Genomic DNA, 16,899 nt, shown 5'->3' with positions numbered 1-16,899 from the left:
TATTCTGAGAAAGATAGTTGGATGGATGGCTCACTCAGGTTTCCTTCTGGTTCCTCCCTAAAATAAATACATAACTGTAACTATATTATTTTTGTGTGTTGGCAGAGAGAAGAGGAGTTCGAACTGGCAGTGATCTTTTTGCAGAAGTTAATCCGAGGCAGAGCTATTCAGAACATGGTATTCTGTGTCCTGTTGACTATTTCTGTCTTCAAAATGCTGAAAGATGTTATTGAGGGTATATTAAAAATCTGTTCCCAGTAGCAATGAACTAATCCAGGCCTAAGGCAGTTGAGCAATGTGTCCTCCTATCTTTACTCCATATCTTTGTGAGGCTGAGGGTCCTTGTTCTCCATCCCAAATTTCTGACTGGAACTCCTAGGTTCCTATCTGTGGAACTTGTTCCCTGAGGATGTCCAGAGACTGCTGATATCCTTTATGGCCGTATTTAGGGTTTGATATTGGGCTTTTCTGTACAGGTATGGTCACTTTTGATCATTTTGCTCTCTTGGGGATGGTGTCTGTTTTATAGACCTGCAGCTTCTTTGTGTACCATTGATATTAATTCTGTTGTACTTATTATTGTTTTATCTTTTATACAGCACCCAGGTGTGAGATAATAGCTCTTTGTCAATAAGAAATGCAGTTTTGAAAAAGGTTTGATATGAAACTTGGATTTCCTGAGTTTTTCCCTATTGGGAGTGATCTGATAGGAAAGATGTCTTTGACTCCATTGCAGGGATATTGATGATCACAAAAATTTTGAGATTCTCCCCACCAAGACTTCCCATCATTTTTAGAGGCTTCTCACCAGCAACTGCAGTCATCTCTGAAATTGCTTTCTGCTTGGGGGGTGAGGTTTTGGACACATGGGCTGATGGGTTGGACTACTTTTCCTATCTGTTACCCCAGAGTGTGTGTTTCCTATCTATCACCCCATTCTCCAACAGATCCTCCGCACCACACCACACTTGCACAGCAGGGAAGCAGTCACTGCCAATAGGGAAAACAGAAGGGATTGGATCTGGGAATATCATACAGGACAACAGAAGCATCAGCACCCTCCCCACAACCTTGCTGCTGTTGCACTGAATGACACTAAACAATCTGAACAAACCTTAATCCCCGGAGGAGGGGAGGAAGAGGCACCCTCGCTATTCCTCTGCCCTTCTTCTGGGTTTATGTATGAGGAAGGGGAGCAGGCAGTGGATACTGGAACAGGAGAGAAGGAAAATGGCCTGGTTCAGGTAGAGATAGGGTCAGGAGTCATCCAGGGGAGAGAGCTGAGGAAGTGTGCAAGAGGATGCATGGTGGAGCCAGCAGAGGAGGGAGCAGAGAGAATGTCACTCCTGTTACTCAAAAGGAAGAGAGAATTGGCTCACCCAGGTTTTTTATAGTATTTAATATATATGTGAGGTTGACATTTCTAAGCCCTGCCCACCCCCACAGAGGAGGAAAGAGTGTCTTTTTCAGACCACAAAAATCAGTACATTGGGAGGTTTAAGGGGGAAACATTTGATTTTGTTTTTGTTTTTAATTAATGAGGTTGGCAGTTCTGCCAGTAATTTAAAGTCCATTCCAGCATGTATTCAACTCTACCGCTTCTGGATGTACAGAGATCTGCTATGTTTTTTTGTCATGTCCTCTAGTGGCTAGAGGACTGGGTAAGTCCTAATTCAACTGAAAGATAATGGAGGTTCTTCTTTGAGTAATTAGTAGAGATCTGCAGCAGAAGGGCCTGAGTTCTGTCCTTCATCCAGCACACAGAGGTTTAACTGACAGCTAATGGTGTGTGTTTGGATATGACTTTGGATTCATTACAGATGGTTTTGTTTCCTGTCCGTAGCACCAAAGATTTTCCTCCAAGGTTCAAGTGCTAAAGGCAGAGAATATGTTATTAGAAACAGATGACTCCAGCTTTGGAGGAAAAGGGTATTTTCTTTTTGTAAAATGCTCTGGTTTTATCTTCCGTTTAATTCCCATGGCTGTTAATTATATTTGAAAGATGTTTGAAGGCAAAGAGAAGCGATTGGAACTGATCCGGGAACTGCGCACCACTCATGCTCTTCAGGAGGATGGGAAGCTGCTTAAGAGGGCAGAGAAGCAAGTCACATTGGCCTTACAGCGACAACGCGACTTGCATGAGCACAAGGTTTGGCTATTAAGCTAAAGATAACACACACCCCACTCATGCATTCCTACATACCTTTTTAAATGTCTGTTTCTTTCTTGTAATGATACCAGTGTATTTATAGAAATTGAATGTATTATCCACATTGCAGAAGCCATCACAGGTGCTGCCAACTGGCTTCTTTGCTGACGACAAGGATTGAATGGACATGGGCACTCACTTTTCTATCATTGCTGTAAAGGATCCCATACTGAGAAATTTGCATAGCTGCTGCCCATTCTGTACCTGCTTTGTGGCTAAACAGAGAACTTCAACTTCCAGGGCTCTAAGTGCATGAAAAATGTGCCTCATCCTGCAATCCTCATTCCTTTCAGATTATGATCCACATGATTGACGTCGGCTGACTTCTCTGCAGTTGATAAAGACCTTTTCTTCAGGTGGCATAGTGATGCATGCATGTCACCCCCTCAGTAACCCATTTTGCTGAACAGATTTTGCATCATAAGGGTACATCTACACATAGAGCTGGGGTGTGTTTCCCATCTTGAAGAGGCACACTTGTGCTAGTTCTCATTGAGCTAGCATGTTTGAAGTCAGATGTAGCTATGGCAGTATAAGTAGCAGGAGGCGCTAACAGCCCCGAGTGCTTGCCCATCGGAGAGGCTAGCTATGTACTTTGGGAAGCTAGTCCTATTGCAGCTCATGCTGCCATGGCCACATTCTATTTTTAGAGTGTTACCTTCACTAGCACCGATCAAGTTATGTCTCCTCAGTCTGCGATTCACTTCCTCACCTTCAGCTGCAGACATGTCCATAGTTATAGGCATCCCATCCACATGAACACCACACCCTCTCAGGCTTGAATCCCTGTAAGCTGTACACTTGTGTGGCCACTCAGGAGAGATGCCACCCAGCTGATTAGCAGAGCACCCACAGCTAGGTGTTTTGTTTCTGCTGGTAGTGCACATCTGCACATTCCTCAGTAGACATAAAAATTGATTCTGCTCATGGATGGAAAAAATCTGCACATGGATGGAAACAATTAGAGGGAACATTGGTCTGGACCCCTCCTGCTGGTCTGAATTGATTTGAGATTTGACACTTTCAGTCTCTTTCTATTCACTTCCAACCTTTTAGCAGAGCAGTGACGTTCTAGGATTACTAGATGCTGCCTCATGTAGAGAGGGCAGAACTGTAGGACTCTAGGCATAAAACATATACAGTACTATGGGGATGTAGTTGAATAATCCCTTTTATTGAACTAAGAAAAAGTGAAACTTAAAAGCCCTGAGATTTGGAGACTTAAAGTGTCCCTTCCCCAAGCCCTGGGAAAACAGAGCTAAGGCATAGGGAGATTGTAGCAGCAGGTCAATTCAGTCTACATAATGACATTCAGAGAAAAAGAGATGAAAAGATAAAGATAGAGATCTGTTTGATCTCATGTTTCAGAATCTCATTGTGGGATCTGAACTAACCCTTGCTGGCATTTCCTCCTCCCCTTCTTTGCTTTCCCAGGGTTTGAGAAAAAAAGAAAGTTCTCCCAATTTCAAGGCTTTTAACTTTAGTTAACACATACTACAAAGTTGTAGGTGAACTCTGTAAGTTCCATGCATTTTTCTTCATGGGAAGATAGACTACATTTACATGGAGTAATCTCTCTGAGGTGTCTATTATGCCGTACAATTAAGACAGTGTGACAGGATCAGGTTAAAGGGTTACAAAAGAGTGCTAGAAGGAAAGTATGTGAACCTTAGACTAAGTAGGTCTCTGTTCCTTGGGTAAACTGGCAGGTGGAACCAGGAGGAACTTTCCAGAAGCAGTCTGGACAATCAGGTCAGTTAGAACATCTGGGCTACATCTAGACTGGCAAGTTTTTCTGCAAAAGCGTGTGCTTTTGCGGAAAAACTTGCCAGTTGTCTACACTAGCCGCTTTGAATTTGCACAAGAACACTGACGATCTAATGTAAGATTGTCAGTGTTCTTCTGCAAATACCATGCTGCTCCCGTTTGGGGAAAAACCTTCTTGCGCAAATGTATTTGCGCAAGAGGGCCAGTGTAGACAGCTCAGGACTGTTTTGTGCAAAAAAGCCCCGATGGCGATCAGGGCTTTCTTGTGCAAAACCACGTCTAGATTGGCACGGACACTTTTCCGCAAAAAGTGCTTTTGTGCAAAAGCGTCCGTGCCAATCTAGACGCTCTTTTCCGCGAATGCTTTTAACAGAAAAACTTTTCCGTTAAAAGCATGTGCGGAAAATCATGCCAGTCTAGACGTAGCCCTGGAGTTATTTAGGAGCTTTCTAGAGCAAAGGGAGTCAGGCTAATTTGACCACCTGGGGCCAATCCAGATCCAGTTAAGACTGGTTTTAAAAGGGTTCCTCTTTTAGTTAAGTGGCATGTGAGGACGGAATGAGCAAGCAAGCCGCTCGCTCTTGCCAAAGTGCTGACAGAGAGAGGAGTTTGGGTGGGAGCAGCAAGGCAGGAGGAGTGTGTTGGAGGATCAGGTACCAGAGGAAAGGTACCGGGAGGGATCATTTGGGGAAGTGGCCCAGGGAAGTAGTTGCCAGATGGGAAGTAGAACAAACCCCACCTGTTGCTGCTGCCTAAGGGTCCCTGGGCCGGAACCTGGAGTAGTGGGCATGCCCAGGTTTCCCCCAGCCTTTCCCATACCACTGCAGAGCCTGACCCTGGATAGGGAGACCAGGACTATCAAGGGGTTTCACCCCCATGTTATGGACTAGCCTGTAATGAGAGTGGTATAGTAGCAGGCTGTGACCTCTGCCTCTAATAAAAAAGACAGAGGCCATGTGGTGGGACACAGGAAGCTTCTGAGGCTGAATACTACCTGCCAGAAGTGCAGGACCCATGGGCACTGCCAGAGCTTTGTCACAACAGCAATACAGTTTTGTGAATGTCCTCCATTATCAAATTATACCTTCTTAAAAGAAAAACTCCCAGTTGACCTAAAAGCCTGTTAAATATTTTTGTGTGTGCGTGCATATTTCAGAAGGCTATTAGTAACTCTTATTTTTAGGAAGCTGTCATGTCCGTTTTGTAGGTCAGTAGATCACATCACCGTTTGAACTCTGTGGTTTAAAATGTACTTGTCAGTTCATATTTCCCGAGGCTTTCCGTATAGGGAGAATAAAACTACACTGATTCTGCAGCTAGAAGGCGTGTAACCAGTTTGGAGAGAGGGGCATGATCATCAGAAATCTCACATGTTTTTGCGTATTGTTCACTTACAGCAAAATGCTGATAGAACATTAATCACAGAATGTCTTCAGCAGTATTTCTGTCCTGCCCAGAAAATCCTTATGCACAGCAAAAAAATAAACAAGAGAAGTGGCTCATGGTGGTCCCATATCCTCTGCCCTTTTTGGTATAGTATGAAGATTAAATCCTCTTCCCTCCATCATTCTACAATCTCTGGGGCACTAGAGGAGCACTTACAAGCTCTGTGTTCAGTGACATGTTTATATTGTGTTGGATGTTTGGAAAGGTGTAGTCTCTTGGAATGGTACCTGACCTGAGAAAGCATGTTTAATACTGGCTGCTAGTCAAGGTTGTTTTGTTCTGTCTTGTTTACATGAGTTTATAACATGCACATTCGACTGTCTGCTGAGCCATTGCAACAACAACATAACATCTGAATCAGCTTCAGAAAAATCTTTTGGTTTAGACTTATTGCTGTGTTAATACTGGAGATAATGAGCTTACACAATATCATTACATTTCCACAACACAATCATCCACACAAATCCCACAAAACAATGGGATTAGTGTTAGGAGAGTGGAAGGTGGTTACAGAGACTTGAGTTCTATTTCCGGCTGTCTCTGATTCCCTGGATCTGGTTACCACTAACTTGAATCTTGTGTTGATGGTTGCTTCAGAAGCAAAGTGAGTGTAAATCACAGCTAGCATATTACACTTATCTTGTATAGGTATACATAACACTGTATATAAAACAGCAGAGAATTAGTCTCCCTATAGGACCTAAGCAGGTCATTGCACCTTTATGCCTCAATTTCCACATCTGTAAAATGGGGATAAGACCTGCCTTGCTTCAAAGAACATTGTGAGGTTATTAACTAATGTTTGTAAAGTGCTGTGAGTTCCTTGGATAGATGGTACCAGTGAGGCGAAGTATAGTTGATATAGTTTGCTACATTCCAGTGTTTAGAGGAGGGAGCTTTGTCCCTTCAGATGGTCTCAGCAAGAAAATACAAAGCAATAAACATTTTGTATCCTCTGATGTTAGAAATTAATTTGCACTTGTGATTATGCAGCCCTCTGAACTGTTTATTCTAGCACATACCTGTCCTATAGGGGTATAGATTTGACTTTGTGAATTCCAGATAGAAGCTGAATTTTCAGTTTCCCAGCCCTGATTCTTCATTTTGGCTCAATTAAACACAGCACAGACATGAAGGCTGTTGAATGTGGTTTTATGTCACTTTTGCATCTCTCACATTCTGAGCCTGAGAACAGACCAATCCCCTGCCTAAGTGAGAGTAGCCTAGCATGCTGGTACAGTGCAGTCTGGCCAACTCTCTAGGCTAAGAGTTGCAAAGGGGTCAGCATAGAACTGTTTCAATGACCCTTCACCCAGAGGGAATTCCCAGAAGTATTCTCAACTGATGAGTTCTGCAGAGCTTGCATACAGAGGCCATGGCAGAGTACAGAATCAAGTCTACTGTTTTAAAAAGAAAAATGCAGAACGCTTAAAATTAGCTTTATGCCTTGTGTGTGAGCGGGGTTTTGTGCTCTTTCTTTTGTGCCTCTGATGATTCTGTGAGAGTGGTTTGCATTCCTCAGGGTATTTAATACAGTTCTTATTTGTTTTTGTTTTAAGCTGTCACTGGTTGAAAATCACTTGGCTCGGATAGAAGGGAGGGCATTAGTGAACATGTTCGATTTCCTGTCGAAAGAACTGGTGAGGCTTCAAGAAGAAAGGAAGATCCATGCTTTTGCCATGCTGGCTGAGAGGCAACGGCGCATCAGGGAAGCAGAGGAGAGTGGGCGCCGCCAGGTAGAAGAGAGACGTCGACGAGAAGAGGATGAGATCTTCAAACAGGCAAGTGGCGAAAACAGAATTCTTCAATCGAGCTAGCTACCGCCTCTTGAGAAGGTGGATTACCTACTTTCAAGTAGGAATAAGAGATCCTCCGGAAAAGGGCTTTATTCCAGAGGATTGCGCCAGTCTGGACGCTCTTTTCCGGCTTTTCCCCAAGCCGGGAAAAAAGCGGCGGCCATGTTTATTTAAATCCCGCGGGGGATATTTAAATCCCCCGCGGATTTCCCTATTCCAAAGTTAGAAATTAGCATGCCTCTTCTGAAGAAGGGGCCAGTGTAGACGTAGCCCTGGAGATTCTCTTCCCTTCCTTGCAAAAAATGTTTTATGTGGGGAAGCAAAGAGAACATACGAACAGCAGTACTGGGTCAGACCAAAGGTCCATCTAGCCCAGTAGCCTGTCTGCCGACAGTGGCCAGCACCAGGTGCCCCAGAGAGGGTGGACCGAAGACAGTGATCAAGCGATTTGACTCCTGCCATCCTTCTCCAGCCTCTGACAAAAAGAGGCCAGGGACACCAATTCTATCCCCTGGCTAAAAGCCTTTTATGGACCTAACCTCCATGAAATTTTCTAGCTTCTCTTTAAACTCTGTTATAGTCCTAGCCTTCACAGCCTCCTCTGGCAAGGAGTTCCACAGGTTGACTACACGCTGTGTGAAGAAGAACTTTCTTTTTTTAGTTTTAAACCTGCTACCCATTAATTTCATTTGGCGTCCTCTAGTTCTTCTATTATGGGAACTAATAAATAACTTTTCTTTATCCGCCCTCTCCACACCACTCATGATTTTATAGACCTCTATCATATCCCCCCAGTCTCCTCTTTTCTAAACTGAAGAGTCCCAGTTGCTTTAACCTCTTCTCATATGGGACCAGTTCCAAACCCCTAATCATTTTAGTTGCCCTTTTCTGAACCCTTATATCAGTACTCACTCACCCCCTTTCTGACAGTTCTGCAGCTTAGATATGTCTGTTTGGGAAGCTGGGGGAGAGTCAACTCACTGGATATGTGGGGGCCTGAGGATGACTTGACTGCTTGGGGAGAGTTACGCTGACCATATGTCCTGTTTTTTCCAGGACTGTTCTAAATTTAAATGCTCTGTCCTGGTGCCCCATCAAGTAGTGAAATGTCCTGGAAAGTTCCGTCAGATGGGGGCACCGGCACAGCACAGCAGCCTTCTTTCCCCCACCCCATCTCAAGCAGGGTGCATTGGGCAGCCGGACCGGCTTCCAGTAGTGTGAGACCCTTCCTCTCTCCCTCCCCTACTACTCCTTGTGGGACTGCCTCTGCTGTGCGGAGTCCTGTTCTGGCAACCCCGCATCCTTCTTCTCTGGGTCACCTTGGAGCCCGGCAGGAGCTGCACAGAGCCTGGCTGGGGTACTGCAGGGCAAGGCACACTTGGGCTTGGCAGGTGCTGGGGCCACCTGTGGAGCTATTTCTAGTGCTGCAGTCCTGGTCCCAGCAGGCATCCCTGACTCTAGCTGGAGTCAAGCAGCAGCCATGCGAGTCGCGTTCCAGTGGGGCTGCTATGGCTGGAACACGCCTCATGCAACTGCCACTTGATTCCAGCTGGAGCTGGGCAGCCTGTGGAGATTAGACTGGGGCACTGAAAATAGCACTGTGGGCTGCCCTGGCTCCAGCTGGAGTCAAGGGGCAGCCACGTGAGGTGCGTTCCAGCCAGGGAAGCCTCACTAGGATGCACCTCGTGCGGCTGCCGCTTGACTCCAGCTGGAGCCGGGCAGCCTGCGGGGACTGGGCTGCACTGCAGCACTAAAAATAGCACTACGGGTGGCCCTGGCTCCAGTACAGCAGAGGTCCCGCCCTGGGAGCAGCTGGGGCCAGGGCTGCGGGGAAGTCTGGGGCCAGGGCACAGACTCCAGCCCTGTTAAGTGGAAGAGGAGGGAAGAGACAGGGAGAGAACTAAGGGGAAGGGGAATGGGGAGAGGAAAGGGCTTGTGCTGAAGGGGGGGCAGGGCAGGAGAAGAAAGGGGCAGGCACCAAGGGGCAGGATGGAGGAAAAACATATGCCAGGGGGCCAAGAGGAGACAAGGATGGGAGGGGACAGGATGATGATGGGAGAGGAAAGGGGAGGGACAAGAGGGAGGAAGAGGAGAGGGGAGGAGTGGGTGCCTGGAGAAGAGGGGTTGAAAGGAGGGTTGGGCATGAGGAGTCATGTGTGAGGGCACAGAGAGACACGAGGAGAACTGGGGCAGAGGATGGTGAGGGTGTGGGCACCAGGGAAAAAGAGGGCAAGGAGGGCAGGGGCAGTGAGGGAAGGAGGAGGCACCTTCCCGGTGCAAGTGCCAGGGGATTGTGGGGGTGAAGCAGAAGGGCAGACACATGGAGGGGAGGGACGGGCACCAGAGGAGAGATGCAGGGTAGATAGAGGAAGGTGTTAGGAGAAGGGATGGGAAAGAGTAGCTACAGGTGATCAGAGTGGAGCTATAGGAGGAGTGGGCACAGGGGGAAGAGAAGGGCTGCTGCAGGGGAGTGGGGCAGGTCCTAGTAGAGCTGAGGGCAGTGAGAAGGGCAGGAGTCAGGACAGCAGAGGAGGGTGAGGGGTGGGAGGCAGCAAACACCAGCGGAGCAGTTGGGGTGAGAGGAGGGGAGGAGACATGGCAGCAGAGGGAAAAGAGAGAGGTTTATAAGATATTTATTAATAAACTTGGGTGCCAAAGTGGCACACATCCGAATAAGCCACATGAACTCAATACTGGTGCACAAAACAAAATTCACTCCACTCATGGGAAGAAAATCTTAGAGGGAACACTTCCCCCAGCTTCTCCACACACACCCCTGTTTATGCAGTAAGAACATAAGAACGGCCATACAGGGTCAGACCAAAGGTCCATCTAGCCCAGTATCTTATCTGCTGACAGTGGCCAATACCAGGTGTCCCAGAGGTAGGGATCACAACAGGTAATCCTCATGTGATCCCTCCTCTGTCACCCACCTCTGGAGAAATAGAGGCTAGAGACACCATTCCTACCCATCCTGGCTAATAGCCATTGATGGACCTAACCTCCATGAATCTATCTAGCTCTTTTTTGAATCCTGTTGAAGTTCTAGCCTTCACCGCATCCTCTGACAAGGAGTTCCATAGGTTGTGTCTGCGCTGAGTGAAGAAAAACTTCCTTATGTTCATTTTAAACCTACTGCCTATTAATTTTATTTGGTGATCCCTAGTTTTTATATTGTGGGAATAAGTAAATAACTTTTCTTTATTCACTTTTTCCACACCAGTCATGATTTTATAGACCTCTATCATACCTCTCCCCCCTTAGTCTCCTCTTTTCTAAGCTGAAAAGTCCTAGTCTTATTAATCTTTCTTCATATGGGACCCGTTCCAAACTCCTAATCATTTTTGTTGCCCTTTTCTGAACCTTTTCCAATGCCACTATTTTCAGTTATTTTAATTTATTTCAAAATACTTGTCAGCATAATTGAAAATGGTATGATTATATTGTGTTTTCACAAATGATGCAGAATTTAGAAATACTGTGTGCAGAATATTTTATTTATTTAGGTGCAGAGTATTGTTTGGCACACAATTACCTCAGGAATAAAGGATATAAAGGGCAGAGTTTGCTCCGTCTTCCTCTCCTTCTTACCATTCATGGCAAAAGATGTAGCTTACCATTTCTTCTTAGAAACTTATTTTTATCTTCACAGAGTGTTTTCACTAGCTTTTTGTGAACAGCCATAGTATCTTTCCCTTAAGGGATTTTTTTCTTTTATTCTTTTCATCTGTTTGTATTATGCAGAGATGTCCTGGATTCAAGCTGCATAGCATTTGTAAAGAAATTCCAGCTGATTGTTTTGTTTGGGAGAAAGGCATTCCATGTACAAGTACACTATTTGCTTGGGGTGTATGGGGTGTTCAGGGAGGGGTAGCACCTCTGATGTACGGGCATGTCGTGTCCTTTTAGGGCAGCTCGTCCACCTTTGGTCCCCACTTGTCACTCAACTCTCACCTGTGGCTCCTAGTAGCTGTAGCATGTGCAGCGGCCACACCCCGGGCAACAGCTTCGACAGGCTGGCTAAACCAGGTTGAGAGTAGCCGTCGGGTCATCGACCTTCGGTGAGATAGGGACTTGTCTATCCCGAGCATGTGAAGACAGACTCCGGCGGATCGAGCGGATGAGACCTACTAGAATAGGACCAACGGTCATGAAGGTGGTTTCTGCAAGCGATGTGGTACGCTAAGAGCACGGCAAGACATGAAAGATGCCCTGGTCAACCACTGCGCCCAGCCCATCTCCAACCGTCTCGACATTAGTCCTGCCATTGGAGTAAGATGGAATCTGGGAAGAGAGAGTGAGGCTGACTATGCGCACCTCTCCCTCACTTTAATCCAATTCACGCGCAAGTCTTGACATCTCGACATCTCCTAAGTCCTGTGGCGACGGGCGAGCGACGAAGCAGCAGGTGTGGATACACTGGGAGCTGTAGCCGCGGACCTGCACACAGGCGGCTCAGGTCTAATGGTCGTCTTCTTGCTGGTGGAAGCAACAGCTGGATTCGGCGTCTACCTGAGTGACTGAGCAGCCCTCTTTAGGATTGCACTGCTCACCTCCGTAGTAAGAGGAAGGGGCTAGAAAAGGTGCCCTAAACATTGTTTGCTTCATAGAACCCTGGCCAGCTTACCGCGGCTGGAGGGGATCCCATCTCATGCGGTCGAACAATAAAATTTCGAACAAAATGCAAGGTGACACCACTCACTATTGGCACATGGAACGTACGCACGCTTCAGGACAACCCTTCAGCAGACCGACCAGAAAGAAGAACAGCCCTGGTCGCCAGAGAGCTCACAAGATTTAACATCGATATTGCGGCACTGTGTGAAACTCGTCTAGCAAATGAAGGTCAGCTCATGGAAACAGGAGGTGGTTACACATTCTTCTGGCGTGGACGCAGCAGTGACGAACGTCGTGAATCTGGAGTTGGCTTTGCGGTTAAGAATCATCTTGTCCGCAAACTTGCCAGTCTTCCCAAGGGCGTGAATGACCGACTCATGACACTGCATCTTCCACTACCGAGAGGAAAGCAAGCCACACTGATCAGCGCTTACGCGCCCACAATGACGAATCCGGATGAAGTAAAGGACAAGTTTTATGAAGATCTCGATGCCCTACTCTCATCCGTGAAGCGCACTGACAGGCTGATTCTACTTGGCGATTTCAACGCGAGAGTAGGATCTGATCACACTGCCTGGGATGGCGTCATTGGAAAAAATGGAATCGGTAAATGTAACAGCAATGGCCTACTATTACTAAAGACATGTGCGGCTCATGATTTGATCATCACCAATACCATCTTCCGCCTGCCCACTCGCAAAAAGACGTCCTGGATGCACCCACGCTCTAAGCACTGGCATCTCATTGATTATGTCATTGTGCGGAGGAAAGACAGACAGGATGTAAGGGTGACCAAGGCCATGCCGAGTGCTGACTGTTGGACTGACCACAGACTTATCATCTCCAAATTAAGCTTTCGCATCAAGCCAAAGAGACGTCCGCAGGGAAACAAAGCTGTGATGAAAAAGATCAATGTCAGTAGACTGAGGAACCCCAACACAGCAACTTTACTAGCAGAAGATCTTGGCAACCAACTTTTAGAGCTGCAATTAGAGGAAAATGCTGAGAAGGACTGGGAACGCTTCCGGGATATTGTGCACTCTTCTGCACTAAAGGTTCTTGGACCCTCACACAGGAAACAGCAGGACTGGTTTGATGAAAACGATGAAGAGAACAAGGCCATACTCGCTGAAAAGCATCGCCTTCACCGTGCTCACCAGAATGACCCATCGTCAACAGCTAAGAAAAATGCCTTCAACAACATTCGCAGGATCGTACAGAACAAGCTTCGTAAGATGCAGGACTCCTGGTTGAGTGCCAAAGCAGATGAAATCCAGAAGTTTTCTGATAGAAACGATGCCAAACGGTTCTACGAAGCCCTTAGATCCTTGTATGGACCTCAGCCCTCAGGGAGTTCCCCTCTACTGGACTCAGATGGTGCAACTCTCATTACTGAGAAGGCTCTGATTTTACAGCGTTGGGCTGAGCACTTCCAATCCGTACTGAACCGCCCATCTTCCATCAATAACGAGGCGATTGATAGAATGCCCCAGGCGGATATCAACCACAGCCTGGATGTCTCACCATCAGAGACTGAAACCTTACAGGCCATCAGCCAGCTGTCCAGTGGCAAGGCCCCAGGATCTGATGCGATTCCAGCGGAAGTCTATAAGGGTGGTGGTGCAGTGCTTGTCAACAAACTCACTCAGCTGTTCCAGTCCTTCTGGAATCAAGGATCTATTCCTCAGGAACTGAAAGACGCGTCTATCGTACACCTCTACAAGAGGAAAGGAAATCGACAAGTTTGCGATAATCATAGAGGAATATCACTGCTTTCCATCGCAGGTAAGATCCTTGCACGAGTGTTGCTGAATCGTCTGATTAACCACCTGGAACAGGGTTTATTACCCGAGACACAGTGCGGCTTCCGCAAAGAGCGTGGCACGGTGGATATGATCTTCGCAGCCCGACAGCTTCAAGAGAAGTGTCAAGAGCAGAATCGTGAACTGTACACCACCTTCGTGGATCTCACCAAGGCTTTTGACACTGTCAGTCGCGAAGGTCTGTGGCGCATCATGTCGAAGTTTGGGTGCCCTGACAGATTCATCATGATGGTACGTCAGTTCCACGACGGCATGACGGCTCGTGTTTTGGATGATGGAGAAGCTTCAGAGGCCTTTCCCGTCACAAACGGCGTCAAGCAAGGGTGTGTGCTGGCACCGACCCTGTTCAGCATAATGTTTTCAGCCATGCTGTCAGATGCCTTTCAGAACAGTTCCTTGGGAATCAGACTGAGATACAGGACCGATGGGAAACTGTTTAAACCTGCGAAGACTCCAGGCTGTCACCAAGATAAAGGAGACTGTGTTACGAGATCTCCTTTTTGCTGATGACTGCGCCCTGAATGCTGGATCAGAGCAGGAAATGCAAGCCAGCATGGACAAATTTGCAGCAGCATGCGACAACTTCGGCCTTCTCATCAACACAAAGAAAACCGAAGTGATGCACCAGCCAGCTCCAAAAGCTCAGCATCAAGTGCCCACCATCACAGTGAAGGGACAAAAGCTGCAAGCAGTGGACCAATTTACATATCTTGGCAGCACCCTCTCCCGCTCAGTGACAATTGACATCGAGGTCAACTGCAGAGTCGCCAAGGCAAGCTCTGCATTCGGCAGACTGTTGACCAAAGTGTGGGACCGCCGTGGGATAAGCCTTGTTACAAAGCTTAAAGTCTATCGAGCAGTAGTGTTAACTACCCTGATGTACGCCAGTGAGACTTGGACTGTATACAGGAGGCACGCTAGGCAACTGAACCACTTCCACACGATTTTCCTCCGCAGACTTCTGAGGATCTGGTGGCAGGATAAAGTGCCAGACACAGAAGTCCTTTCTAGAGCAGGTCTGCCGTCAGTTTACACCCTGCTGATGAAAGCTCAGACACGCTGGGCAGGCCATGTTGCAAGGATGCCAGATCATCGCATCCCTAAACAGCTCTTCTATGGTGAGCTGTTTCAAGGGAAGCGATGGCACGGGGGACAAAAGAAGCGATACAAAGATACGCTTAAAGCCTCTCTCAAGTCCCTGGATATTGACACCACCTCCTGGGAGACCCTGGCACAAGACCGATCAACATGGCACACGCTGATCTACCAAGGCTGTCAAACATCTGAAGCCAGAAGGACAACCATAGCACAAGAGAAGCGAGCACTCCGTAAAGCCAGAGTTGCAAAAGCTGCAACAGTGGTGCCCACACATGTCTGCCCGACCTGTGGTAGAACATTCCGTGCCCGTATCGGCCTTATCAGCCATTTGCGGACACACCATGAACAGTCCATAACCCGTTAGATGTCAAGGTCCTCTTCGAATACGATGGACGAACAACAACAACAACAACAACAACACTATTTGCTTATTCTTCAAGGGTGTGGTGCCTGAGGAAGCACCTTATTAAGCAGGTGATGAGACCTTCCTCGGCATCAGAAATCTGAAATAACTTTAACCAAACTGCTTCTGTTAAAACCTCTCAAATGTCTGGTGAAAAGAGTTGTTTTTCTCATTCTTCAGATCAGTTGGGTTAGAGGGGCTATTCAGAAGACCAAGAAATCCTGCCTTCCTCATCTGAAAAAGATTTGGGAATTATGGTGAATAAATAACTGAATAGGAGCTCCCAGTGCCGTGCTGAGGCCAAAACGGTTAATGCAATCCTTGGATGCATAAACAGGGGAATCTTGAGTAGGAGTAGAGAAGTTATTTTCCTGGTGCAGTTGCTGCTGGAACAGTGTCAGATTCAGGAAGGATGTTGATAAATTGGAGAGAGTTCAGAGAGGAGCCACAAGAACGACTAAAGGATTAGAGAACATGCCTTAGACTTGAGAAGCTCCATCTGTTCAGCTTAACAGACAAGGCTAAGGGTTGATTTGATTACAGTTGTAAGTACCTACCTGGAGAGCAAATATTTAATAATGGGCTCCTCAATCTGAGAAAGGAGTAACAGTCCAGTGGTTGGAAGATGAAGCTAGAGAAATTCAGACTGGAAGTAAGGTGTAATTTTTTTAACTGAGAGTAATTAACCATTGGTGGACACTGTCACTGACAACTTAAGATTTAATGGTGTTTTTTTTTTTTAAAAGATCTGCTGTACGAATTATTTTGGGGATGTTCTGTGCCCTCTATTATACAGGAGATTACAGTTTTGCCTTTGGCATGCGTCATTCTCTGTACTTGTTTCTGTACAACTAGATCTGCAGGAAAAGGCCATTAGAGAAGGAATCCTTATGCTATGGATTTTTCTACATTGCAGCTGGAAGCATGCTTAAACTATAGTGCTAAAAATGGCAGCTTTGCTGTAGCTTGGTTATCTGCCTGTGTATCATGGGGGTATGGACAAGTTTGTAGTCAAACTGCTAGCCTAATCCATTCGCTGTGCTAGCCCAGCTACACTGCTGTTTTTAGTGTGTTAGCTTGAGCAGAACTAGTATGCGTGTCTACACTAGAAAGCACACTTCCAGGTGCAGTGTAGATATACCCTCATACACTGAACATGCCTTCTAATCAAGGTGCCTTCAGATACCCATATTAAGTGGCGAGTCTTGGCTGACATGCCTTGGTCCTTGCCTCTCTCCACAGATGGTCCCAGCAAGTGGGTACTACTCAGCAATGAACATTTTGTATCTTGAATAAGAGACATATGTTGGTGCTTGTTTCAGGTGGTTAAAGTGCACCAGAGTACTGTTGATTCTTACCTGGAAGATGTTATTCTGAACAGCATGGAGAACACAGCTGAAGAAAAAGCCAGGGAAGAGATTCAGAAGGTGGCTGTGGAAATCAATGACATCGCTTATGAAATGGAAAGCTGGTATGTCCTGGAGTGGACAAAGTACATTTAGACACTGTGTTGCACAATTCAGACCCTGGCTGGCTAGTTAAATTTTAGCCTAGGGCCAGCACTGAGGGTGGGGGGGAAAGCGATTCATAACATTACATGGACATGCTGCAGTTTTTATCCACTATGGAGGCTCAGCCAGTTGTCTCATAGACTTTAAGGTACCAGAAGGGACCATTATGATCATCTAGTCTGACCCCCTTCACAGTGCAGGCCACAAAATCTCACCCACCCCTCCTAGA

The 16,899-nt window shown here is 46.6% G+C and overlaps 1 protein-coding gene across 4 annotated transcripts in view; it reads left to right on the top strand.

The window, feature by feature from the left end:
* CFAP91 (cilia and flagella associated protein 91) overlaps positions 1 to 16,899 on the top strand; it is a 69,842-nt gene that overhangs the window by 38,435 nt on the left and 14,508 nt on the right. For all 4 annotated transcript variants that reach the window (XM_075905497.1, XM_075905487.1, XM_075905504.1 and 1 more), the window contains 4 exons: positions 106 to 177; positions 2,003 to 2,149; positions 6,982 to 7,203; positions 16,482 to 16,630. In XM_075905497.1, the coding sequence (XP_075761612.1) occupies positions 106 to 177; positions 2,003 to 2,149; positions 6,982 to 7,203; positions 16,482 to 16,630 (590 nt within the window). The remainder of the gene's footprint in view (positions 1 to 105; positions 178 to 2,002; positions 2,150 to 6,981; positions 7,204 to 16,481; positions 16,631 to 16,899) is intronic.

Source organism: Pelodiscus sinensis, chromosome 1, assembly GCF_049634645.1.
Source record: "Pelodiscus sinensis isolate JC-2024 chromosome 1, ASM4963464v1, whole genome shotgun sequence".
In the NCBI taxonomy this organism is placed as follows: Eukaryota; Metazoa; Chordata; order Testudines; family Trionychidae; genus Pelodiscus; species Pelodiscus sinensis.
Note: the sequence above shows the minus strand (reverse complement) of the source record. Positions and strands in the feature narration are given on the sequence as shown.